Source organism: Carassius gibelio, chromosome A21, assembly GCF_023724105.1.
Source record: "Carassius gibelio isolate Cgi1373 ecotype wild population from Czech Republic chromosome A21, carGib1.2-hapl.c, whole genome shotgun sequence".
Lineage (NCBI taxonomy): Eukaryota > Metazoa > Chordata > Actinopteri > Cypriniformes > Cyprinidae > Carassius > Carassius gibelio.
This window is the reverse complement of record NC_068391.1, coordinates 475,750-501,094: the sequence shown is the minus strand read 5'-3', so window position 1 is coordinate 501,094 and position 25,345 is coordinate 475,750. Positions and strand designations below refer to the sequence as shown.

General features: G+C 37.3%; 2 protein-coding genes across 2 annotated transcripts in view; both read left to right on the top strand.

Annotated features, from left to right (window-relative positions):
* LOC127941903 (coiled-coil domain-containing protein 74B-like) overlaps window positions 1–25,345 on the top strand; it is a 267,944-nt gene that overhangs the window by 3,062 nt on the left and 239,537 nt on the right. The window lies entirely within an intron of this gene.
* Window positions 266–23,825, top strand: LOC127941898 (breakpoint cluster region protein-like). Its single transcript, XM_052537350.1, has 21 exons — window positions 266–389; window positions 814–999; window positions 4,302–4,409; window positions 5,629–5,689; window positions 5,965–6,017; window positions 6,327–6,467; window positions 12,052–12,173; window positions 12,476–12,641; window positions 13,632–13,751; window positions 13,860–13,935; window positions 14,022–14,126; window positions 14,458–14,532; window positions 14,645–14,742; window positions 15,436–15,567; window positions 18,401–18,460; window positions 18,543–18,652; window positions 19,962–20,101; window positions 20,196–20,330; window positions 20,433–20,538; window positions 20,923–21,085; window positions 21,274–23,825. Exons 1-21 carry the CDS (start codon window positions 315–317, stop codon window positions 21,361–21,363), a joined length of 2,322 nt encoding a protein of 773 aa, XP_052393310.1. The 5' UTR covers window positions 266–314; the 3' UTR covers window positions 21,364–23,825.

The following is a 25,345-nucleotide window of genomic DNA, read 5'->3' as shown; positions in this document are numbered from 1 at the left end:
TCGCTTTTGGAAGGATTCCAGATCTGTAGTATTTCTGATACTTTACTCGGGACTTGGTGAATAGTACACTGCATAAAGGCCGCATTTAGTTCAAAGGGGTTATGAATTTCCCATGATTCTCCTGTAGCTGAGACAGTTATTATAATACCATAGAGCAGCTTAATTGAACCAGTGCCAAATCACTTTTTATAGCTCTTTCCAGCATTGCCAGTATGTAATTTAATGTCATGTGATTTAAGAGTGTGCTGTTCAAAAGCATGTGAGCTCTTTCTGTGTTCACGCAGGCGGAGCTAGACTTGGAGAAGGGATTGGAGATGAGGAAAAGGGTGTTGTCTGGAATCCTGGCCAGTGAAGAGACCTACCTCAGCCATCTGGAAGCGCTGTTACTGGTAAAAGTGCCTGAAGTTTGATTTTGCTAACTGTGCATGATAACATTTGCACAAGGAGTCTTATAAGTGAGATATGCAGGTCAACTGAGTGATTATACCACTGATCTTAAAATAAGACTACCTTACCCATCATCTGCAACAGGATTTAAATACACATAAATATATGTGTGATTATGTACATTAGCAGGGGAAACTTAAGCCAAAAGCACACTCTAACTGAAGCATAATATACATTAATATATGTGTGTGTGTGTATATATATATATATATATATATATATATATATATATATATATATATATATATATATATACATACATACATACATACATACATACATACATATACGGGAATACATCACATTTTAAAATATATTAAAATAGAAAACTTCTCATTAAAATGTCTGTTTCTGCTCCTTTGTCAGCCCATGAAGCCCCTGAAAGCAGCAGCCACCACCTCCCAGCCTGTCCTGACCGCTCAACAGATCGAAACCATCTTCTTTAAAGTGCCTGAGCTCTATGAGATCCACAAAGAATTCTATGATAGCCTTTTACCCAGAGTGCAGCAGTGGAGTCACCACCAATGTGTGGGAGACCTTTTCCAAAAACAAGTGAGTAAATTTCTGTGCATTTGATCCTTTTCAGGTTAAAAACAACATAATGTTGAAATAGACCCTATTTACTTATTATCAGGGTCTGACATAAACAAACTTTTTTTTTAACTCCTCCCACCAAATCCCCCACTCCACCAACTTTCATAATTTTGATTGATAATTGTCCTGTTTACTCAGCATTTAATATTGACTTAAAAATAAAATAAAAATAATATATATATATATATATATATATATATATATATATATATATATATATATATATATATATATATATGTGTGTTTGTGTATACATGTATATATGTATAATCAGAGTCTGGTTTTGAATATAACTGTGAATTGAGAATTTAGAGTAAATAATTATTCTGATTAAAAAAGTAAAGAATTCTGATCATAGTGAAATCACTTCAGCTGTCCATTCTCTTTCCACATTTGTGCCCCTAGAGACTGAATAAGAGTGAACATTTATCTCTAAATCAATGAATCTTTAAAAAAATCATTTATGCCCCTAGAGCAATGCCGTACAGTCACACAATGTCTGGACTGCACGAGCCTCTGTAACGTTGAAAATCACATCTCAATGCTGCCTTTTTTCACCAAGCCACTTGAGCAGATACTACAGTGTGTGCTTTGTGTCTCGAGCAGAGGCTATTAATAGTGCCATTCGAAGATTGTGTTCTCTATCTCTTGCACTCCCCCACACCTTTTCCATTAAGTTATTTCCTCACGTGACTCTGCTGACTGTTAGTGGGGCATATAAATCCGTAATCAGTCTGTCTTGCCAGCGCAAACACGTGTCATATTCCACATTTATTTATCTTTCCATTTTCCCCTTCATTGTTCCCCACTTTCACCTTCCCACGCGTAATAAACGGAAGCTACAGTCGCCAAGTTGCGTTTTCTCCCAGAAGGTGCTTGGCTTTCCTCAGACAGTCAGTTAGTCAGTCAGGCAGTCATTTTGGCCTGAGGCTATTTGCCACTGATCCCCTCTCCGACGTCCATTAACAAGAATCCGAGGCAGCAGACAAGGCACTGCTCAAGGATGCAGCCTCCCTGAAAAGACAGTTGCTCGCAGCAGGAGAGACAAGTAGACGAATGAATGAGCAAGATCTAGTCAAAGTCGGTGATAGAAATGTTTCCTGCTGTTTGTTTTGTGTCTTCCTTCCTGAGAGCTCATGTTGAGTAAGAAAACGCAATGCAAATCATAAGCAATGTATGTCAAAGGTGTTGCTCGTTGTCCTGCTCAGCTGTGAAAGAGATGCTAATATTCCTAATCACTTGCAATAAATGTTTTACGCCTGTCGCTGACACACATGTAAATTCTCTGGAGAATTTTTCTCTTTCTATCAGCGAGAAATTCTGACATTACCATCTTTTCTGTGACCTGAATGAGGAATATCATTGTGTCAACACAGACTGGGGTGTCTATCTATCCATCCATCCATCCATCCATCAAAGCTCAAAAAATGTCCTATTCCACTTTCAGACCTCAAACCTACTATAAACGCGTATATCCTCAAAAATTGGCAAGCCGAATGGGATCAGTATAGCACAAATAAACTTTACCAAATCAATCCTGTGGTTGGTTGAAAACATTAGCCTATGTCCATTTTTAAACTTGGTATGACCACGTTATCTGCACCATCTGCTGAATAGGCCACTTCAGATGTAGGTTTTGTTAATGGGTGAAGATGCTCTTTAATGCCTCTTATGCCAGAGTCCATTATCTCTGAAACATATTTTGAGGGACTGTGATATTTTGAACTCCTCTGGGACTCATTACTTTTCTGTTGATCCTTATTAAATTATTTTTAATGAAATGAAACCATATTTAGTTTCTTTTTTATATATATATATATAAAAGATAAACTTAAAAAACGTAAAATAAATTTGTTTCTGTCTACATTTCTTCCATTTTGTTTTTTTTTGACTGATTCACATATATTACATAACATAATGAGCAATTTGTATCCTTCAAATGAAATTTAGTGTCTACTCTGAGGTCTCTGTTTAGTTGGTTTTGTATGTTTTAAAAACATTTGATTCAAGTTGCTTCAGTCTATTGACATTGCTAAATTTTCTGTTTCTTGCTTCAGCTTAATGCATCTCCTCACAGTGCTCAGCCATGGTTTGACTCGACCCGGCATGTGTTGTCGTTGCTTTATTACGGTCATCATCCTTCTCCACGCTGTAATGAGGTTGTCGCAGAGTAAATTCCTGTCCTCCATGCAGCAGATAGATTCTGGCCCAGAGCAGCTGTTTCTGCTCAGCATGGAGAGGATTGTACACACTGCGAAAATGACTTCACTTATGGTCTTTTTGGCCTGTGCAGAATAAAAGATTTATCCCCGGACATACCTCCAAACCTGGATGTGTACTTGTGGGATGAGATTGACTGATGACAAAAACAGTGGTGGCATTCGTTCATGTCCAGCATTTGTGGTTATTTTTTTTTTTTGTTACCAAAAACATTTTGTTTTAGCAAATAATTTGTTGTTCTCTCCTTTTGTAATGACTATGGCTAAAGTTATACAGGTATGGAATGAAATGAAAATGAATAAATGTAAATAGAATTGCAATTTTTGGTTGAATAATCATTTTAATGGTACAGTAACAAAAGTATAGAGTCATAAGGGCGAAAACTTGGTGGAAATCTAATCTAAAGCTATTCAATTTAAAGTGTAAAACTAAATTGCTACCAAATGTTTGAAGAAATCAATAAGATCTTCTACATTAATGTTGTCAACTCCACACGGTCAGTCCAGCTAGACAAATGCCTTAGCTGGCTGAGCTCCAGCTTATTTATTATCATGACTATACAACCACACAAATCCTTTATCATCTTATGTATATTTGTGTTTTGAGAGATTGATTGAGCCATTTCCAGAGAGAGGTTTCCAGCTCTACCAGGATGGCTATGGAGATTTGATGGGCTAAATCAAATTTTCAATTGTGCTTTTTACAAGAGCCAGCAGCATGCATTAATTGTTCACTGTAGAGTTGGCCTCTGCTGCCATGGCAACTTCTGTTGTGGGCTCTATAGCCACACACAGCAACAGCCCAGCTGCTCCTGTGGCGATGACACTGTCCTGTCTGTCCATCCCATGTCACCATGGCGAGTCCTTGCTTGCATCTCACTCATTACTGATAGTGTCGCCAGAAGCAGGAACTGCCATTTTAGATATACTCTTGAATCCCAACAGTTTGGATCCAACTGTTTTAAAGTCCACCATAAATGGGCAACAAAGACAGAGAGATGCATGAGTGGATATGACTCACTTTGTTTTTTCTTCCTGCAGGCTAGCCAGCTTGGAGTGTACAGGGCCTTTGTGGATAATTACGAACTCGCAGTGGAGACAGCAGAGAAGTGCTGTCAAGCGAACACACAGTTCGCAGAGATCTCTGAGGTAATGCCTTATGGAGTGCTCAAGGTCTTGTTATTCTAATACGAGAACAGATACCTCTACCCCAAATCCCCAGCTTAGTTATTACCAAAGCAACCTAAGCTTCTGATTGGTTAGAAGGCATAGAATCCAGTAACATAGTTGATACCAATACCAGTGAAATGTAATTATTCTTGAGACCAATTTTGATAACAGCACAAATATATATATATATTTGATATGGAAATCCCTAATTCGGGCTTATTGTATTGGTTAAAGTTAGAAAATAAGAACGTGGAATTGTAGCCTCAACAACTTCCAATCAGATCTGATTCTGTGTCCTTGATGCATCCTGCCATCAAAGAGCCAGTAATTTTCAGCTTTTATGCGGGGCTTTACCTGCCGCACTCCTCCATGGGGTCACTCAGTGTGACTGATTAACCAGAGAGACCAGGATAGCAGATCTAAAAGTGGCGCTCAGCACTCTTCAGAGTTCAGCAGGAGATTTTATGCCTTGCTAAATGTTATAAAGAGAGGCTGTCTGGAATAAAATCTACATGATGATGCTCACTTCGTCCCACTTTATTCCCTCTACCAGCCGTTGTCATGCCAACTACTACTTCCCTTTACACTTTGGATATTCCTCCCTTCTAGCACCACTAAAGGCGAACATTAGGATAATTGTTTGTTCACACTGGCGGGGGTGGACAATTTCTAGTGGGTTCTAGAGCGTATTGCCACCAGTGTAAACCTTGCAATAGGAAACATTTACTTAGTGCATATGTAGATGAAATGTGACTGATTTATTCATTTAGTCTCTCCCAAAAGGGATTATTTCAATATACAGCCAGTAAAAGAGAGAAAACATGTATATACGTCATAACACTTGTACACAGTCAAGTACAGTATTTAACAGTAAGCTTTGTTTGTTTTTACATTTAATATTTGAACTATAATGTGCTATTTACAAGTCTGATAAGCTGCAAGGTTGGCAAAACCGCCGGCTAGTGATGCCAAATTAGCCGTTATTTTAATCATGACTGTGTAACAAGTTTTATGTGAACATAACCATCTACATAACCAGCTATCATTTGTTAGGAGAATATCTCCTATAATATGGTGAAAATAGTTGTTCTGCAATAGTAATCTGTTGTCCTTTATGGGATAACAGTTACCAGCCCTGCATAATGGTGTGCACGTCACAGGTTTATTGATCCTGGGTTTGTCTCTGATATCTCTGCAGAGTCTCAAGGTCAGGAGCACCAAGGAGTGCAAGGACCTCACAGCCAAATACTCACTGGAAAGTAAGAAACAATAGAACTGCATTCATTGTTTTTACGTGGTATTGGATTATGTGTTCATTATATTATCTGTAGTATTTTCATTGAGCTTAAGTGTTGCACATTTTGCTCTCAGCATGTAATGTCATTTCTTCTTTTAAATTCAGTTGCATAAAACCCATTGAGTGGGTGTATTAGATAAGGTTTCAAACATCGCCATTTGAGCCTGCAGTATGAAAGTGGCTCTTGTGAATAATCGCCCACTGTGTGTGTGTTCTCTTCTTTTTTGTCTTTGCCAGCTCTGCTTTATAAACCAGTGGACAGAGTGACCCGGAGCACGCTTGTTTTACATGTGAGTCAACATTAGTTTATCATAATATTTTCTTTATTTCTTTTTATTCCATATCCAATTAAATTTGAAATCGTAGTGTACTTAGTCCAAAGGGCACTGCAAACAACACAGGGAACAAATGCACATTGATATATCACTTCATAGGACATGACTGTGCTGCCTTATTGAACGTTGCAGTTTCTCTCATTCATAGCAGTGCTTGTTCACTGACCCCGGTGTATATTGTAAATGGTCTTTGGTTTTGAATTGTTTTTTTTACTAGTTTTTGAATAAATCCATTTTTCGTTGAATTTTGTTTATTTTATACAGGATCTTCTGAAACACACACCTACTAGTCACCCAGATTACCCCCTTCTGCAGGACGCCCTCCGCATCTCACAGAACTTCCTGTCCAGCATTAACGAAGAGAGCACACCTCGCCGACAGTCCATGACAGTGAAGAAGGGAGAGGTGAGTGTAGAAACCCCTCCTTCCCTCCATCGTACCCCTCTCACTCCCTCAGAAGTCCTCCATCTTTTTAACGAAGTAGTGTTTGTCAAAAACATATTTTTAAAGGGCACAGAAATGTCAAAATTCCAGGTTGCACATAGTCCAGGTGCCCTGAAGCCATCCAGCCAGTGAGCTCCCATCAGGATATACAGCCAGTCATTTCCATCCATCTCAGAGCCAGCCCACCCTCTGCTCTCCATGAAAACTATCCTTGGGCGATTCTGCCTTCTCTCTTTTTCACACTAGCATATACTCTCTATCTCCACAGAGAGTTTATTCTATAAATAAAACATGCTCTATTTGTTACTGAACTCTTTGCTGCATTTGAGTTGTTTGTGCTCAGATCTAGTGGGATTTATTTTTAATCATCTCTTCAGTATCTGCTTACTAATACTCGAGTCATGATAATGTCATTTTTTAAAGGCGGTAAAAAAGCACATACCTTCGCTGACCCCAGCCAAGAAGATCACCCTTAAAGAGATCTTGGGAAGATACATTTGGTTTTTGACATGGAGAATCTTTGTGCCGCCCCCTTCATCGCAGCAATGTGGCCTCAGGAGAGTGGCAGATTAATTGTTGCTGTATGATTGATGGCGAGCAGTGCTTGCGTGTAATTTGCCTTAATGACCCACCTCGCTCTGTTTTGCAACTCATTGATTATTCATAATAGGCCATCTTGTGTGGAACAGGCTCCGCCTACTTCAAGTAAACTGTGAGGGAGAGTTTGCTACTACTCTCTACACCCCTCCCGCCTTACACCCTCGGGGCCAACTGATCAAATATTGATAGTATGTGCATGAAAGAAACTCATGGAAATCAATGTTGTTGTGGAGCTTATTGTCTTTCAGTAGAGTCTAAGAAAACACAAGCCTTAGTTTGCCTTCCTTTATAGTTTCTAGATGATTTAATAACCATGATTTCTTTTTTATCTAAGGCTTGCATCATTAATACCATTTCTCATATTGCAGGGACTTAAAGAGACCATGATTATTAAAATTTGGCATGTAGCATTCTAAAAATAGCTTAGGACACCTTAGAAATTGTGTATCTATATCCACATTATATATATTGGTTATCAGCCAGTATTACAGTTTTATTTTTTATTCATCAGTATCATGATTAGGATATATATTAGTGGTGGGCTAAATAACTAAATAACAGTTAATGCTATTTTCGGCGTTAACGTGCTGCGTTAACGTGAGACTCTTATCGGGCGATAAAAAAAATAGTGCCGTTAATCTATTCTTTAAAGTTGGGTTGGGAGCTGTGTCTATACTAAGCAAGCTATGATTACTTTCACCTTGATATTTTAGCGCGGATGTATACCTAGCCGAATCTGTAGGGGGCGGGAACGAGTCTTTAAACCTGTGTGTATGCCTACTGTGAAATTACCACATCAAACGTGACGTGCTAACATGGATGCAGCTAAGATGCCGCCGGGTTTGCTTCAGGGAATTAAAAAAAAAAGAAGCTTCCCAATGGAAACCTCGACAAGACGCACGCCTGTTCGACACATAATCCATCTGCAGTGCGAATGCAGTCCGTGTGCGTTACATATGTGGTGCTGAAGCATCACGGACTCATATTCATTATGCTTTCACGCAGGACGCCTTTGCAGTCCGCTACTCGGTACGTAAATGATCGCTCCTGGAATGCACTGACGGACCACAACCGCGTGAACGCTGGAATCCGTTAACATGGGTGCGTAAAAAAATACGAAATGCATACGCACTGCAGACAGACTGTGTGTGAAACAGGCGTAAGGTTGTTTGCACCTTGTGCAATGTGGAATTAGTTTACATCTTTCTCAAGCACTTTGTGATGGATTTTGGAAACAGGAAACTGGTCTGGTCCCTGGTCTAATGCACCACCTGGCTTGAGAAACCCATTCTAAAAGACTTACTTTTAGTCATTATTTTATTTGGGTAGCACACATATTCTGAATGCCTTTGGCAGAATTCAAATGAGCCATTTTAATCTAGATTAATGTAGATTAATTCCAGGATTACAGTGAGATTAATCTAGATTTTAAAAAATAATCTATGCCCACCTCTAATATATATATATATATCAGCTGATATTGGATATTTAATTTTACATGCTCACCCTCTCCCCCTTTTTTATATTCATAGTACCATCTAATGCTCATATTAATGCAGATTTTTTAAACAGATCTTTAAAAATAATTCAGTAATGCTTTTAAATGTTTTCTTAAGAAAATCTCGAAATGAATATCCATTTTTCATACTGTACATTAAATGTAGCATATTAAGCTTATCTATTTTGTTTGCTTGTAGGTTTTTTAGTGTTGTATTTTTTATTTATTTACACAAACTAGTATAGTTTTTTTTTAGCCATTCATTGGTTTCCTGTTATAACAAAAATAATTACTGGTTTATTGGCATTGGCTATAATTTGTATGTCATTGTATAATTTGTACTTCTTATTGTTTTGTTTTTTTTCATTTAGTTATTTAGTTCATTTAGTTTTTTAATTTAGTTCTAGAGATGCATCTAGCTTAAGTAGAGAGGTACAGTATGGTGCCCTAAGCTTACTTCTTTGGTTGATACAAATGAACAATGATCTCATTATTTAAGAGTAACTTCAGAACTGATATCAGTGGGCAGCTAGAAGCATTAACATGATTGTTCAGGTCATGGTTGCGTTGATTAGCTATGGGCTTCTAGTGTTACCCATTCTGGAAACTGGAGGTATGTGGGTGAGAGAGAGAAAAGAGATTCAGGGTGGCCCCAGAGGCCTGCACTTGCTGGGCTGAAGCCAGTTAATTAAAATGCAAATTAACCTGCCGATTTCAGAAAGCAGCTTTCACCGTCTGCCATACACTCGCACACAGCGATGTATGATGGGCTTTGTATGTAGTTGCTGCACACATGTGACATTGCAGACACACACTCATTCACAATGTAAATATGTATATGAAGTGTCTGCACTATGCACAAAAGGCACATAAACACAAACCAATCCAAACATGCTAACTCCTGAATATACACGTCAAACATATGCATACACAACCAGATGACCTCGGGCTCGTCGAAGCCACCTGCTCTGTTCAAAAGACTATCACAAACGTATGCACATCAACATACCACACACAGACTCATGTGATGAGCATTTTGCTTCTTACCTTTAGGACACAGTCCGTTGAGAGGTAATTTAAGCACATAAAAAATTACTTGATTCTTTTTGAACAATGTAACACAGCCAGGGATATGCTCATAATACTAATAAAATAAAAATATATTAAACATAATTTTAAGTAGCATGTTAAGAAGGCTAAACATGTGCAACCCAGAGGGTTTCTGTCTTAACCACACAAACACAAACAGTTTGAGCCGCTCAGTTTTGTAATTCTGAATGACTGTGTGTTTAATTTTCAGTGGTTTCAGTCTGTTTGTAGTGGGTGATTATGAGATATTGCTATTGTCATGTTTTTACTGGAGGCAAACTGTTGGAAAATGTCATCTGATGTGCTGAGACAGCTCATTTGAGCGTGTCCTCTTTTACAGAGAGGAAAAAGCACATCATGTTTGCTGTAGACTAGTAAGATACTGGTATAGATTTGTGAACAGTGCACAGTAGAGTACAACTGTTTGCGGAAGAAATTGAACTAAGAAACCAAGCATGTTTGTTTTTGGATATGTGTGTCTGTGCCTGTTCTGGAAATGTCAGTCATGTCATTGCTGATATATACGGTAGTGCTTTTTGAAATAAAACAGCGTTTAGTGTCTTCTGTTGGTTATATGTTTTTATTGTATTGTTGTTTGTTGAATAGAATGTATAAGGGAGTTAACCACTTATTAAGTAAAGTGAGCAGTTCCCTGGCCTTTTAGAGATACAAAGATCTTTTGTGCACTTTATGTTTTAGTCTGAAGTTAAGATAATATTTTTGCACTACCCCTTTGCAAATAAAATAAAATAATACACATGAACATCAAATTAACAACAATAATGAAATGATAAACATCAACAATTACTTTTTACCACGATTCTATATTTTATAAAAAAAAAACAACAACATATTTTCACCTTTAATAATAAATACTATAATTCTTTTTTTCTTTTTGCATTTAGATTACTAAGGCTCGCTAAAAGCAAATTTTTTAAAACCCAAAGCATTCAATAATGCTTTAAAATGTAATATTTTTCATACTATACATTGTAAAGTTGTGATGCCTTAATTGAATAATAGCTTGTGACAAAGTGAGATCTGCGAAGGTTCCTTCACTCACAGTGATGTCACCAAACACTGTTGTTTCATGTACATGTCGCCTTCCCTACTTTTTCCTCTTTTCTCTTTAGAAGAGTTCAGCAAGCAAGTTTTAGATAAGCTCTAGAAGTTGTATTCACTTCCTGCATGGTTCCCCTTTGAAACTGAACCAATATAATCTTGGTGGTGTGGGAGCATTTGGGAACATTGTGTTTACAAGGATCCCATTTCAGTATTGCTGAGTCTGATCTTTTGAGCCTTTTGAGTGGAGTCTCTTCATTCACTGCTGGATTCATCTGTCCTATTTTAAGACCGTAACCATCTACTTACTGAAGACCCCACACATTAATTACTGAGCTGAGGAGAAATGGGCACTGTTAACCGCTGATTGAACTGTTTGCATTGACTAAACAATGTAATTGCTCTTCCTGTTGGTAGAGATATGGAGAGAGGCTCTTTTCTCTCCCACTACACTTCTGTATGCAGAAAATGGAGCCATGTGGAATAAGAATCTCATTTTTGGCAGTGCCATAAGCTGAAATCAAGCCATTACACTTTGTTCTGGAAAAGCAATGATGCACAACATGGCTGGCACGCTGGGATTTTTGGAATGAGTATCCGTTGACTTACATCTATTCTGTGTCCCCAGCTACAGACAGCACATCACACACACAGTGCTGTGAAATTCACTCAGGCGTCCAATTATTCTTTTTTGGGTGAGTCAATGGCTGCGATGTTGTTGCATCAAAAATGAGTGGTCTTTGAATGTGGAGGTGAGTGGAGCCGGGTTAGAGCGTCTCACGATGAGATGCTTGTGATATCATCTTTTGTTTCCCCACTGCAGAGGTGACGTGTTGCTGTGGGAGCACTGATGCGTGACATGTGGCCGGAGGCTGTGTTATGCTCATATGTGTGTGTTTTCACACATTAACCACTGCTTAGGCTCATGGGACTATCACTTACCATATAATCTGTGGACAGGAGTTACCTGTTTCAAAATGTCCATTCAATTTTCTCATTTCATAAACACAAAGACTCATCAACACCAGCTCACTGCTCTTTTTTGAGAGTTAGAAAAATAGAGTTGGACCACCCCCTAGTGGCAGTTCTCACCAACATGTCAACATTTTTCTATTTGGCAGTATTACAGCATTACACTTGTTTATGTGTGTTTGTATGTATATATATGTGCGTGTGTGTGTGTGTGTGTATATATATATATATATATATATATACATATATATATAATTTTTTATATAATGTTTTTAAAGCTATGTCTGAACTGAAAATTGCCTACGTTGTTTTTGTGTATGACAGAACCGTCAGCTGCTGAAGGATGGCTTCATGGTGGAGCTTGTTGAAGGGTCTCGGAAACTACGCCATGTTTTTCTCTTTACTGACCTCCTGCTCTGTGCCAAACTGAAGAAACAGATTGGAGGGTAGGGACAATCTTCTCCTTTCATTTCTATCTTTCCATAATTCCGTCTGCCCTGTCATCTTACTCTCTTTCCATTGTTAAAAATGGACCAGTTCTACTCTCATTTACCATATAGGTATAGTTGAGTCAGATACACTTGTATTATTTTGACAACCTGAGCCTAACATTCTGGCTCTTCAGACCTGTGTGCCCAGTATGCACCAGCATCAGTACTCCATAATCAGATTTCAGGATGTATTTTTGCCTTGATATTCAATTATTTACCCCATCACCCCATTTCCCCCTTGTGCTGTCTATCTGCAGTAAGAGCCAGCAGTATGACTCCAAGTGGTACATTCCTCTCTCGGACCTCACTTTCCAAACAGCAGAAGAGTCTGAGCCCCTGCCTATCCCACAAGCCCCTGATGAGGAGCTGGATGCCATTAAGATCAAAATCTCGTCCCTGAGGAGTGAGATCCCGAGAGAGAGGGTACAGGATATTTTAGGAATCTTTTCACTCAAATTATCGTACTGATGATATCATTTGTAATAATTTTTGTAAAACTAGAAAAAGTGTGAAAAAATAGACCCCATTGTATGTATTCATGTATTTATAGTCTTATATTCATATGTACAAAAATATTAAGTTTTCAAAAAAGCTTTTTTTAGCATTAATAATAAGAAGAAATGTTTATTGAGTACCAAAATCATAATCATATTATAATGATTACTGAAGGATCATGTGACAATTCAGCTTTGCTGAAAATTCAGTTTTGCCATTGCAGGAATAAAATATATTGAAATAAATATAATAGTTTTAAGTTGCTGGGATTTATTTGTAGCAATAGCCTAAAAAGCATTGAATGGCTCAAAATGTATGATTTTTCTATGCCAAAAATCGTTAGTATATTAAGTGAAGATCATGTTCCATGAGGATATTTAGTCAAAAATATATATAAATATATATATAAAAACTTAATTTTTGATAGTATTATGCACTGCTAAGAACTTAATTTAGACAACTTTAAAGATGATTTTTCAGTATTTTTTATTTTTTTGCACCCTCAGATTCCAGTAATTGTTGTATCTCAGCCAAATATTGTTCTGTCATAACAAACCATACATTAATGGAGCGCTTATTCAGCTTTCACATGATGTTTAAATCTCAAATTTGAGAAATTGACCCTTATGACTGGTTTTGTGGTCCAGGGACAAAATAAAACAGCTATTTTAAACTGTAATAATATTACACAGCATTACTGTTTTTACAGTTTTTGATCAAACAAATTCAGCATTGGTGAGCATGAGACTTCTTTTAAATACATAAAAAATTCACCAACCCCAAATTTTAGAATGTAAAACTTCTGAAATAGCGTATATTTGGCTGTAAAAAGCTGTGTCTCAAAACCTTCTGAACTAGATGCATTCAGAAGTTCACGAGACAGCTCTCTAGATTACTTTTTGCTTGTTGCCTCAACAGAGGACCATCAAAGGTTCAAAGGTTATGGAGAGGCTGAAAAAGAAGCTGTCGGAACAGGAATCGCTACTGCTGCTGAACTCTCCTTACATGCCCCTCAGAGTACACAACCGCAATGGAAAGGTAAGAGCCAGTGATTCACAGCCTTTCTGTCCTATCAGATTTTCCTCCTCACACTCCTTTTCAACATTCCTGATCATGCTCACAGTCCATGTCCGTTATGCATTTCAGAGCTACATTTTTCTGATCTCATCGGACTATGAGCGTGCCGAGTGGAAGGAAGTGATCCGAGAACAGCAAAAGAAATGTGAGTAGCATTGTCACTGAAATCAGCAATAGAACAGGTGATAGTGTTTTTTTTTTTTTTCAACTGAACACTTGCTCATTTTCCAGGCTTTAAGACCTTCAACCTGACATCCATAGAGCTTCAGATGCTCACCAACTCCTGTCTCAAACTCCAGACGGTCCATCAATTACCCCTCACTGTCAATAAAGAGGGTAAGAAAGTTGCACAGGTCTACCAGATAAGATGAAATCAAAACAGTTTACAATCTTATAAAAGTTTTTCAAGATTTCTTGTGTATGTTTCTTTAGTGAACAAAAAAAGGGTTAAATCAAAATAAAATAGATAATATTTCTCTTAAAACAATCTTTTCTTTTCAATAATGTCATGTATTAACAAACTAATGAAATTGCAGAGAATATTATTTGAATTTAATAATATTTTTATTATGATGATGATGATTGTATTGTATTGTAATTATTATTATTTTTATTTAATTCTAATCATGTTTTGAACAGTTTTCTCTACTTTTTTCTCCGCCTGTAGAGGATGAATCTGCTGGACTGTACGGATTTTTGAATGTAATTGTCCATTCTGCCTCTGGACTTAAACAGAGCTTAAGTATGTGTCTCTTTCCTTCTTCCTCTCTGTGCTCTATTCAGAGTTCATGTACACATTTACTTGTCCTAACACAATGTAAAGAGCCAGTATCTTACCTTTTCCCTTTCTTTAGATCTGTATTGCACATTAGAGGTGGACTCCTTCGGCATCTTCGTGAATAAAGCCAAAACAAGAGTGTACAGATACACCACAGAACCCAAGTGGAATGAGGTAATCCCATGTGCCCGTCCCTGTCTATACACCATCAATACCAAAAGACCTGCCTGCTGAAATACTCTTGAAGCATTCATTCTTAATTAAGAGCAGCAGAAGCGAGGCCATGTGGAATATGGAGGCCTTCAAGACAAATTATATTACATTTTAATTAAGTGCAATTACAATTCTCAAAGTATGGAGGGGAGAAAAACGAGCAAATGAGGCTTGGCAGGTGTTAAGTCTATTCAAAAGTGCCCTTTGAGTGTTTTGTGAAGCAAATTCAGAAGTTTTTAATTATTATTATTTTTTTATATAATAATGTTGTTTTTATATATTTTTTAAATTTATTAATAAAATAAATTATGGTAGCACTTTATTTTACAGTCCTGTTCCCCATGTACATACTATGTACATATTATAGTAATTACAATAACTATGTAATAACTAGGTACTAACCCTGAACCTGAACCTACCCCTAAACCTAACCCTACCCCATGTAGTTACCTTGTATTACCAGAACTTTCTTAGATAAATACACTGTAAGTACACTATAATTACATGTAAGCACACGTACTGTAAAATAAAGTGCAACCTAAATTATTATCCCAAAAAGATGTGCTCAGTGTAGCTGCTATGTATATGTTTGTTATGTGTATTTGTTTTATATGTTCTGGGTAATGTAGTTCTTCTGTATTGTTTCTGCCACAGGAGTTTGAGATTGAGTTGGAGGGCTCCCAAACATTACGTCTACTGTGTTACGAGAAAAGCTACAACAAAGCTAAGATGAACAAGGAGGATGGAGAGAGCACGGACAGAATTATGGGCAAAGGCCAAATCGCGGTATGATCTTTACTGAAAAAAACATTGTAACAAATTTGGAAGTTTTATTTTAGTATTACTGTTAATATTCTGAAATAGTTTATATATATATATATATATATATATATATATATATATATATATATATATATATATATATATATTTAGTTTAGTTTAGGTTTTATTCATTAGATGTGCTTTTTGTCACCATTTATTTTTCTTATATTTCTATTTAGATTTATTTAAATTTAGTTTAAGAAATTATAGCACTTCAATTTCTATTTCAGTTTATTGCTAAGGCAACATTTTTAATTTTCATTTTAAGTCTTTCATTTGGTATTTTTATTTTATTTCAGCACATTGCAATTAGCGAAAACGATTTTTAATCATTTTAGTTTTAGTTTAACAACACTAGTTGGTACCACCCAGGCTCTTACTATATACATTTTCAACCAAAAATGGAGTATAATGAAATGAGAATGGTCGACGAGTCAACCCAACTAGTCCAATTTTCATTTTAATTAGCATCTATAAATCGATGAAATGTCACAATCTTGCCTTGTGGTATTGACTAAACTATTTATACAAGACTTATTAATGATTCACACAACCCACTTATAAGCCCTTTTTACAAATCCCTACTGGTTTACAGTTTATTTGACTTGTGAGCATAAATTTGCTTGGCTCATGTGAACGGTTGTGAGCTAAGTGTCATTCTCCATCTGGGCCCACACTCCGGTCAAAGGTATATCTGCTCCTATGAGAGACTCAGTCACCGATGGGGACTGGCCTTTATATCCCAGACATTTAATCTGCTTTTTAATAGGTAGGGTGTTATTCACTCTGCCCTGGCTTTTTAGGCATCAAATCATCTATTATTTATGTGACCTGTCTAAAAATGTCACACTCCAAACAACGTCAGATCAGCTGACCTATCAGTCCCCTCCCTAGAGAGTTTTGTGGGGTCACACAAACAGCACAAAATTATTTTCCCTTACAAATGACTGCTTGTAAAGTCTAGGTCTGGTTGCTTTTGGTTTCAAAGCGTTGGTTGATGTATTGTGGGGGAAAGGGGGAAGGGATTAGGGGGCTGTGCTATGATCCCTCTAAAGTCCGGAAAGCAGACTTGTTTTTTTGCCATCTAGTGTATCATTGCATAAAGTCATTTTTTTCATGTTTAATGAATAGAATGTATAAAATTCAGAATTTTATATAAATTCTTATATAAATTATATAAATTTTTATATACATTTTTTTCATCATGAAAAAAGATATTTTGTTTTAAATTGTTAGCTATTTTAGTTAGCAAAATTTAATTTAATTTAATTTTTATTTTTGTAAATGATAACAGTACTGCATGGCAGCAGAATAAACTTGAGATGCTCTGATTGGTGCACTGGACATTAGTAGCTGTGTTTGGGTTGGGGCAGGGCAGCTTACGCAGCCTGAGGTAAGTCAAGGGATCATCTATTACGAGCTGGAGGTGTGGAAATAGAAAGTTACGCAGACTTACAAAAGGAAATAAGATAATTAAGTGAACAGCAGTAGATTTGGGGATTCTCAGAGAACCTGGATGAATCATTAATATCAGCATTTGCAGTGTACAGAGTAATTGGATCACTGTAGCTCAACGCTTGCTCCGGACCAAGGATTTATTCTTCTTAAAAGAGCTACGGTACTTACTGTAAACACTTCATCTGATATTGAAGACCCTCTACGTATATTATTTGAATGGAAGACTTCTGGATCAGCCATGGATCTTTTTAGAACTTTTTATAACCTTTAAGGATCTACAAGATACAGATCACACTACATTTGAAGGGATTTCCAATTCCAGCTGAAGATCTCTGCTCAGTCGTAGATACGGTGGAGATGAGTGAAGAGTGGATAGTACTTGATGAGGAGAGCAGGAGCTGCTGTCCACCCATTGAGGACTGTGATGGGGGGCTGGTGAAGGGTGTGGGGGTAGATATCTCCACGCAAACTGCCCCGGCAGGCAAAGGAACAAGGTTATGGGGCCTTGTACAAAATGTCTTGCACAGAAGAAAGGTAAAGTGAGGGATAAAATGGAATGAAGTTGTTCATGTTGAAAGTAAATGGTTTAAGTCACTTGCCAGTTTAACAGTTGTGAATGGGTAAATGGTTAAAGTTATGACAGCAGTGTCTTGCAGTGTGACATGCAATACTTCAAAATATTTATTAAAAAAATAATTTATTATATATATATATATATATATATATATATATATATATATATATATATATATATATATATAAAATTTGTATATATTATAACTTTTATTTATAATTTTTGCCACTCATGTCAGTATTCTCCTTCGCACAGAGATGTATCATATAAAACATATATGGTAATAGTAATAAAGGTTAATTAATATTGCATTTTTGTGTGTGTGGGTGGGTTTTCCTATGCCAGTGGAGCTCTAACGCCCTAAGCTGGCACTGGTGCGTGGCCAAAGCCCCAGTTCTCACTCTTTCTCTCTCTCTGCCCTGTTGACATACAGGTTGTATTGACTGAGATGATGAGATTAGATAGCAGAGCAGGATCAGGCCTTACACGAGACCATATGGAGATTAGGCCAGGATGAGGGAAAGGAACACGCTGAACTTGGCCCACTCCAGATGGCCCCACGTTTGCTTAGAGGGGTCAGAAATTGGCTGGTGATGTGCAAAACTGCTGTATAAGGAGAAGTGGCAGTATTAAAAATTTTTGTAACGGATGAAGACGTGTGGTCAATCCAAAAGCCCTCTGGATCTCAGCAAAGACAAATCTTTGTCTTGGAAATCTTATTGTATTTTATATTTATTCGTCTTGTTTGTTTGTTTTTTTATCCAGTTGGATCCACCGATGCTCCAGGGTAAAGACTGGCAGAGAACAGTCATACCTATGAATGGGGTAAAAGCATTCACATCTGTTCCTCTGCTGTAATCCTACCATCCATCACTCTTAATTAATAATTGTACACCTTTTTCTGAAGATTGAGGTGAAGATATCCATGAAGTTCACCAGCCGTGAGTTCAGCCTGAAGAGAATGACTTCACGGAAGCCCATGGGTGTCTTTGGAGTAAATATCTCCACAGTGACAAAGTGAGTAAGCACACAGTTTAAATGAAGATAGACAAAGACTAGAAAATTATTTTTGTTTTTTTTGTTTTGTTTTATAAAAAGGGAGTTTAAAGGGCAAACATTTTGATGCTGCTTTTTTTAGGGATTCATTGTGTCAAAGAAAATTTGAATAAACAGTATAGAAAATAGTTAATAGTATAGAATTCTATGAAAATAGGCTTCATAGAATTCTGCCCTTTTTGTGCAGTGTTTGTGTTCAGATTTGATTGACAGTAATGAGGATTGTCTATAATGAGCTTCCTAATGGGTTTAAGGGCAGAACCAATTAATGCTATAAAGACGACATGACAACACCAATACAGATGCTCAGACCCTAACATGTGCATCAGAGGTCTCTACCCTGGCAGCACCTACCGCTGATTAATGTAAATGAAAAGGAATTATTCTGCTTAATTTCCAAGCTGTTCTTTTCCATACAATGAAAATGTACAGTGAACACAGACTGTCAATTTTGAAAAGCACGAAAACTTTTCTGAAACTGTGATAGCTTCATTTGAGAGACAGATACAGTTAAACAAATTCAAACCATACTTTTCAAATCTCATCTGCATATACACTCTTGTTTTGTTTTTAAGAATTAATACTTTTAATCAGGAAAGATGCAGTAAATTCATCAAAGTAGACTAAAAAATTTTTTTATGGTTTCCACAAAAAATGTTAAGCTGCACAACTGCTTTTTTATACGGAGCCCCGCACATGACATGCAGGAAACAAATGGTAGGCTAAATCGTGTGCACTATTTACTAATTCGTTCCCTCAATGTACTAAAACGTGCACACGATTACTATAGCATTCCCTCGATTTACTATTGCGCTCACTCGATTTATAAATTGTGTGCACTATTTACTAATTCGTTCCCTCGATTTGCTAAATCGTGCGCACGCAATAGTAAATCTCGGGAACGCAATAGAAATCATGTGCACGGTTTAGTAAATAGAGGGAACGAATAAGTAAATCGTGTGCACAATTAATTTATTTTTTCTTGCATGTCATGTGAGGGGCTCCATATTTTTAACATTGAGCATAATAAGAAATGTTTCTTGAGGTAATATATTTGATAATGTAATATTTATGTAATAATTTTAATGTATGTGAACACAAATAGTAATTGTGGAATTAAGATCATATGTTTAAAATTACAAATGTTACTTTTTGTTTATCCAATTTTTACTGAATGGAAGTAAAAAAAAAAAGTAGTCTTTGTTTGGGTCTCATCATCATTAAAATCAAATAGCTGGTCTTGTGATACTGGTATTATTTCTTGTCTCAGACGGGAACGCTCTAAAGTGCCCTACATCGTCAGACAGTGTCTAGAGGAGATCGAGAGAAGAGGAATGGAGGAAGTGGGCATCTACCGTGTCTCAGGAGTGGCCACTGACATTCAGGCACTCAAGACTGCCTTTGACACCAGTGAGTGTCAATCAGACCTGTGTTTTTTTACATTGAGTAATGACAGACAGATCCAGTCAGGCAGTTTAGTTGCTGATCTCTCTCTCTGTAACAGATAATAAAGACGTGTCAGTAATGATGAGTGAGATGGATGTGAACGCCATTGCCGGAACGCTGAAGCTGTACTTCAGGGAGCTTCCTGAGCCCTTGTTCACCGACGAGCTCTACCCTAACTTTGCAGGAGGCATTGGTTCGTCAGTTGTTTTTACTTGGAAAACACATTGCTAAATATTGAGCAGACTTCGCTTTTTGAAGGTATAACTATGTTGCTTATGTCCTCGTTTCTCTGCAGCTCTTTCAGACAGCGTAGCTAAGGAGAGCTGTATGCTGAATCTCCTGCTTTCTCTCCCAGAGACCAACCTGGTCACCTTCCTCTTCCTGCTGGATCATCTCAAGAGGTAGACAAGACGCTGATGACTTTTGACAGTGTTCTAAGAGGCTTAACAACAAGATAGACGTATTTCTGGATCAAAACCCAATGTTTTTGGAACATTCATACATAGCTGTATGAATTTAAGGGGAAGGGTTAATAATATGATTGGCTGATAGAAACGTTTCTGAAACATGGTCATATTGTATTTTTTTTTAAGAAATATCAAGTTTAATAAAAACTCTTCCCCTCAAATTATCATTGCCTTTATGCAAAAAAATAAAAAAAATAAATACATTTTCTAACAAAACTAATTTCTGTATAACATAGATTCGTAATAGCAAACTGGATGCATTCATATACTGATCATCTCACTTTCCTGTCTTCCTGTTCGTTCTCTTTTTGTTTCTAGGGTTGCAGAAAAAGAGAGCGTAAACAAGATGTCTCTTCACAATCTGGCCACCGTGTTTGGGCCAACCCTGCTACGACCTTCTGAGAAGGACAGTAAAATCCCCACTAACCCCACACAGCCTATCACGATGGGGGACAGCTGGTCACTGGAAGTCATGTCACAGGTACACATTTAGACCTATTTTCAGCATAGACCAAAAGCAAGGACAAGATGTCAAGCACCATTGAAAATCATTTAAATGTGTCTCGGTTTGTAAAAACAATGGAAAACACATTTACAGTAATGCACTAATGTTTTATCCATTACACGTCTCCTGAAATTTTGATAATTCTGTCTTCTTTCGTTCTGTAGGTGCAAGTTTTGCTGTATTTCCTTCAGCTGGAGACCATCCCGACGCCAGACAGTAAGAGACAGAGTATCCTGTTTTCCACAGAGGTGTAAGGGAATCCTTATTCCCATTGTAAGTCTTATACCAGTGGGAGAGGGAGTAAGCAAGCATGTCCACCCACTGGGTATAACGGACACTGGAATGCACAAGAGCAACTCCACCTGAGCAAAAGCAGGAGTGCTTTGCCTTTTGCGCTTTTTTTCTAGCTGTCGCCACTAAGGGGCAAAGCAACCCTTTTAAACGGTGAAGAACTCGACATACTCCGAGCACACCTTAAATATTACTGAACACTCCATGTGAACCGCCAGTTTTCCTCTGAACATCAGTGTCCGTTCAGCACCTTTGCTTTTGATTTAGTGACTCCTCAGATCCCTGAGCACGCTCTTGTGTCTGGTCATTCATATCAGCCGGTGACAGTGAAATCGGTCTCTTCTGGCTTTTTGTGTTTGTCCTCATTTCACCTGTCCCCACTGGTCACTGATGCTCTTTCTGTGCTGCTACAATTCAGTATCCAGCTCCAAACCATTCCAGATTTTGGATCCTTTTATATGATAGATAATTACATGGCATTCAAAACGTAGTTCTTATTGCAGACTCTTTAAAAAGTCAAATGGATAGTTCCTATTAGTGTATGTCGATCATTTAAATGACTTCATTTTAAAAGGATTTCTTTGTAGATGATGATGTTTGGTTTAGTTATTGTCAGTGTTGATGTGATTCTAATTTAAGATAACATTGAGAAACAAACAAATTTGAGATTTATTTTTTATTTTTTTAGCCCATACCTCTCTATGAAGCAATATTTAAGCATTCATGAGTGTGTTTAAAAACAAATTCTACATGTTTCATTATGCTTTCGTAGTCGTAAGATTTTTCTCCCTCATATTTTGGGAGAGCGGGAAGTACATTCAATGTGTTTTTCTTTATTCTGTTTTTTTTTTTTTATGTAATATAGAATAATTATTATTTATTTGGGGACAGATATCAACAGCAGTGTCTTTCCAAAGTACGTCTATGTTTATCGCTAACTTATCCGTGTTACGAAGTACTGTAGATTCCTTACATATCCTCTTGTCTTTTTGAATCTTTTCACCATTTGAAATGCTCAGAGGATAGCACACAACATTAGCGTTTCCCCTGCCATATATATCTAGTGTTGAGAGATGACCAAACGGAGAGGTTTTTAGCTTGCACTAGTCTTTCACATCTGCTCTCTCTCAAGCTTCACAGCACACTGTGGTTTATGTCTCACTGAGAAGCATACAGCAGTGCCTCTCTGTCTCAGCGGAAGACATTAAGGTTAAAAAAAACAACAACAACGCTGTATATAGCACAATCTTATTCTTGAATCCCGTCAGATGGTTTAATGAAGGAAGGGTTAATAATGGATGCAGTACAGGTATTTTGTCTTTATAGCAATTCTGTTCATTTTATCAGTAAAAATGAATGCTCTTAAGCTTATTTCAGTTAAAGGTGCTTTAGTTACTTTATTTAACATGCAGGCATGTTTTTTGATTTAAAAGTGTTTTTAATGTTTTGTTTTTTTAAGTTTGATAAGTGTCTGTGCGTTTTGAGATGTAACGTTATACCAAATTCTGGCTACTGTAGAAGGATTTTGAAGACTGTCATAGATACAAAAAGTGATGCAGCAGTTGAAAAGGAATCGCTGTTAAACCACCATCTAACTTTATCATTAACGTGTGCAGTAAAAGTGTGTCTGAGACTTTTCATCTTGTCTGTCCTCTTTCTTGATTGTTGACACTAAATGTACATTTCCTGTATCTTGCACCTGTCCGAACTGAATTCAGCATCACATGTGGGTTTCTTCTGGAGATATCCCGCTTTTTGTAATATAAAGCTCTTGACATCAAACTGTGATCTACTGCTATCAGAAGGCATTAGGTGATTCAAAGCATTCCCGTTGAGTGAATTGCTTATTTAATGTGCTTTTTTTTTGATTGTTGAATGTTACTGGGTTAGGAATATTGGACATAATGGGAGTGATACCGCGCATGATGTTTGAGAAGTGGTGTTACTTTGCACTGCACATAGTTTAAAGACTAATGTGATTTAAATTTCTTATAAACGTAATGAGATTGTATCACACAGTAGGAAACGTCTACAAGCAAATTAATCACATCTTCTGAAGTCTTGCATTTTACATTATAACCAGATTTATTTGTATCCACAAAGTACAACAGTTTTGAAATGATTGGTCATGAAAGCACCGCAAGGGTCTATTTGTGTCGTCCATTGTAATGTTATGATGATTTATGTTGAAACCTTGCCTTTAAACACATGAAGACATGCTGGACAGCCACCGGGACAGGCTTTGGATGCTCTCCTTTTTTCCCTCTTTTAAGTTTTTTGTCACTATTTATTCTTGCTAATACCTTAATGTTCTGGTTATAGGACTGTTCTAATAGATAAAGAATTCTGGAGACTGAAATGTTTGGAAGGCATTTGTGGCCTATGTTTATACACAAAATGTTGAATAAAACCTCCTGTATATGAATACCTGCTGTTTCAAGTTTTTTTTTCTTGAACTGAGATTGTATCACACAGTGAGAATTTTTTTTTTTTACACATTATAGATAGTACAGTAGTTTGATTTAATAATTTACTTTTTTGTGTGCATGCATTTTTACGGAAGGACATGCTTTGAAACGCATTCGACTGTATTGCACATATGTAATGTTCCTATGTGTCCACATGGGGGCAGCACAGCTTCGCTCCATTGTGGTAAACAAGCTCTATTAACAATCGACTAATAGCAGACGAGTGCTGGCAGAGAGGTGATCTGGATATTGTTTGTTCTACTAATTTGACGAACTGCTTTTTGCATACAATATAGAGAAACACTAACATTTCGACAACAATGCAGTAAAACTCGCTCTTCCTTTCCTCCCCCTTCTTCCTCTCTTTCGTATTTAGCGTTTCTCATGATGTTTACCTCAGTTACGTTAAAAAAAGTCTCTATAAACTCGTTTTCATCAATGTTTACATGCTAGATGTTGTCTTATAGAACACTGTCCGGTATAGATAAAGTGAAAAACACTTGTTCAGATCACATGACTTTTCAAAAACAACACTAAAGTTATTGAATAGCCCTATACCTTTGCAAATGCAAGAAAACGAATGTTGATGTAACAAGGAAATTATAAAATATTATTTGAATTATACTGTATAGTCAGTTTCCCATTTCTGTAGCTCTTTATAGATAATGTGTTTCGGTTCGGTACAATGTGTTTGTACAGAGAGCGTTCTTTCTTATTTGGAAGTATTTATCAGTATGTCATCATGACGTCAGGAAAGAAGGCCTCAGTGTTGATGATTTATTTTTGGTGCATTTGACTAGTTCTGTGCTTTTGCAGAGGCCACACGGTCCTCCAGTGGTATGATAAGAAGCTCTGTTTCCTGTTCATTATATGAGACTCTGAGCTTTGAGGAACTGGAGAGATGGATTGAGTTAAAATGCATTCTGTCATAGAGCTGTTATAGGATAGAGTGAGGAGGAGAGTATGGTCTCGTCTGTTTGTCTCTGATTACTCATGTGGACAGTTCTATCGCTCTCCTCTGGCTGTCACTCCTCCCTCAGCAGGCCATGAAAGCTCTGACCGTTACAGCGTGGATGTGGTCAGATAAGACTGTCCTTCTCCCATCACGGCCCTGCCTGCTCCGAGAGGCCTGCTCCCTTCAGATTTCACCAACTCTTGTTCTGTTCCTTCTCTCCCACTTTATTTCCATGTCTGTCCCTTTTTTTTTCTTTTGCTCACTTCTAACTGTGATTAGAAGTGGTTTTCTTCTTCTGTCGCCTCATCTTGCAGGCAGGTTTGTTGATCCTTGTTGTGTCTGAATCAGTTTTGCTCTTCGCTGGTCACCAAACATAGTTCAAACCCACCCACCCTTCATGTCTGGTATCTCTGTAGCACTAGTTTGCCATTGCTGCATGCGACCCAACGCAAGTTTCCTGGATCTACAGTAAGACCGATCTAGTCCCTTTAATCTTGTGAGGGAACTTTGGTATTGAGCCTT

What these genes read in the sequence shown, in the direction of transcription:
- LOC127941898 (XM_052537350.1), top strand. Translation starts at nt 315, where the DNA reads ATGAGGAAAAGGGTGTTGTCTGGAATCCTGGCCAGTGAAGAGACCTAC. An exon ending in ATCTGGAAGCGCTGTTACTG is followed by an intron (nt 390 to 813) that starts GTAAAAGTGCCT and finishes CTCCTTTGTCAG; the next exon opens with CCCATGAAGCCCCTGAAAGC. An exon ending in AGTTCGCAGAGATCTCTGAG is followed by an intron (nt 4,410 to 5,628) that starts GTAATGCCTTAT and finishes ATATCTCTGCAG; the next exon opens with AGTCTCAAGGTCAGGAGCAC.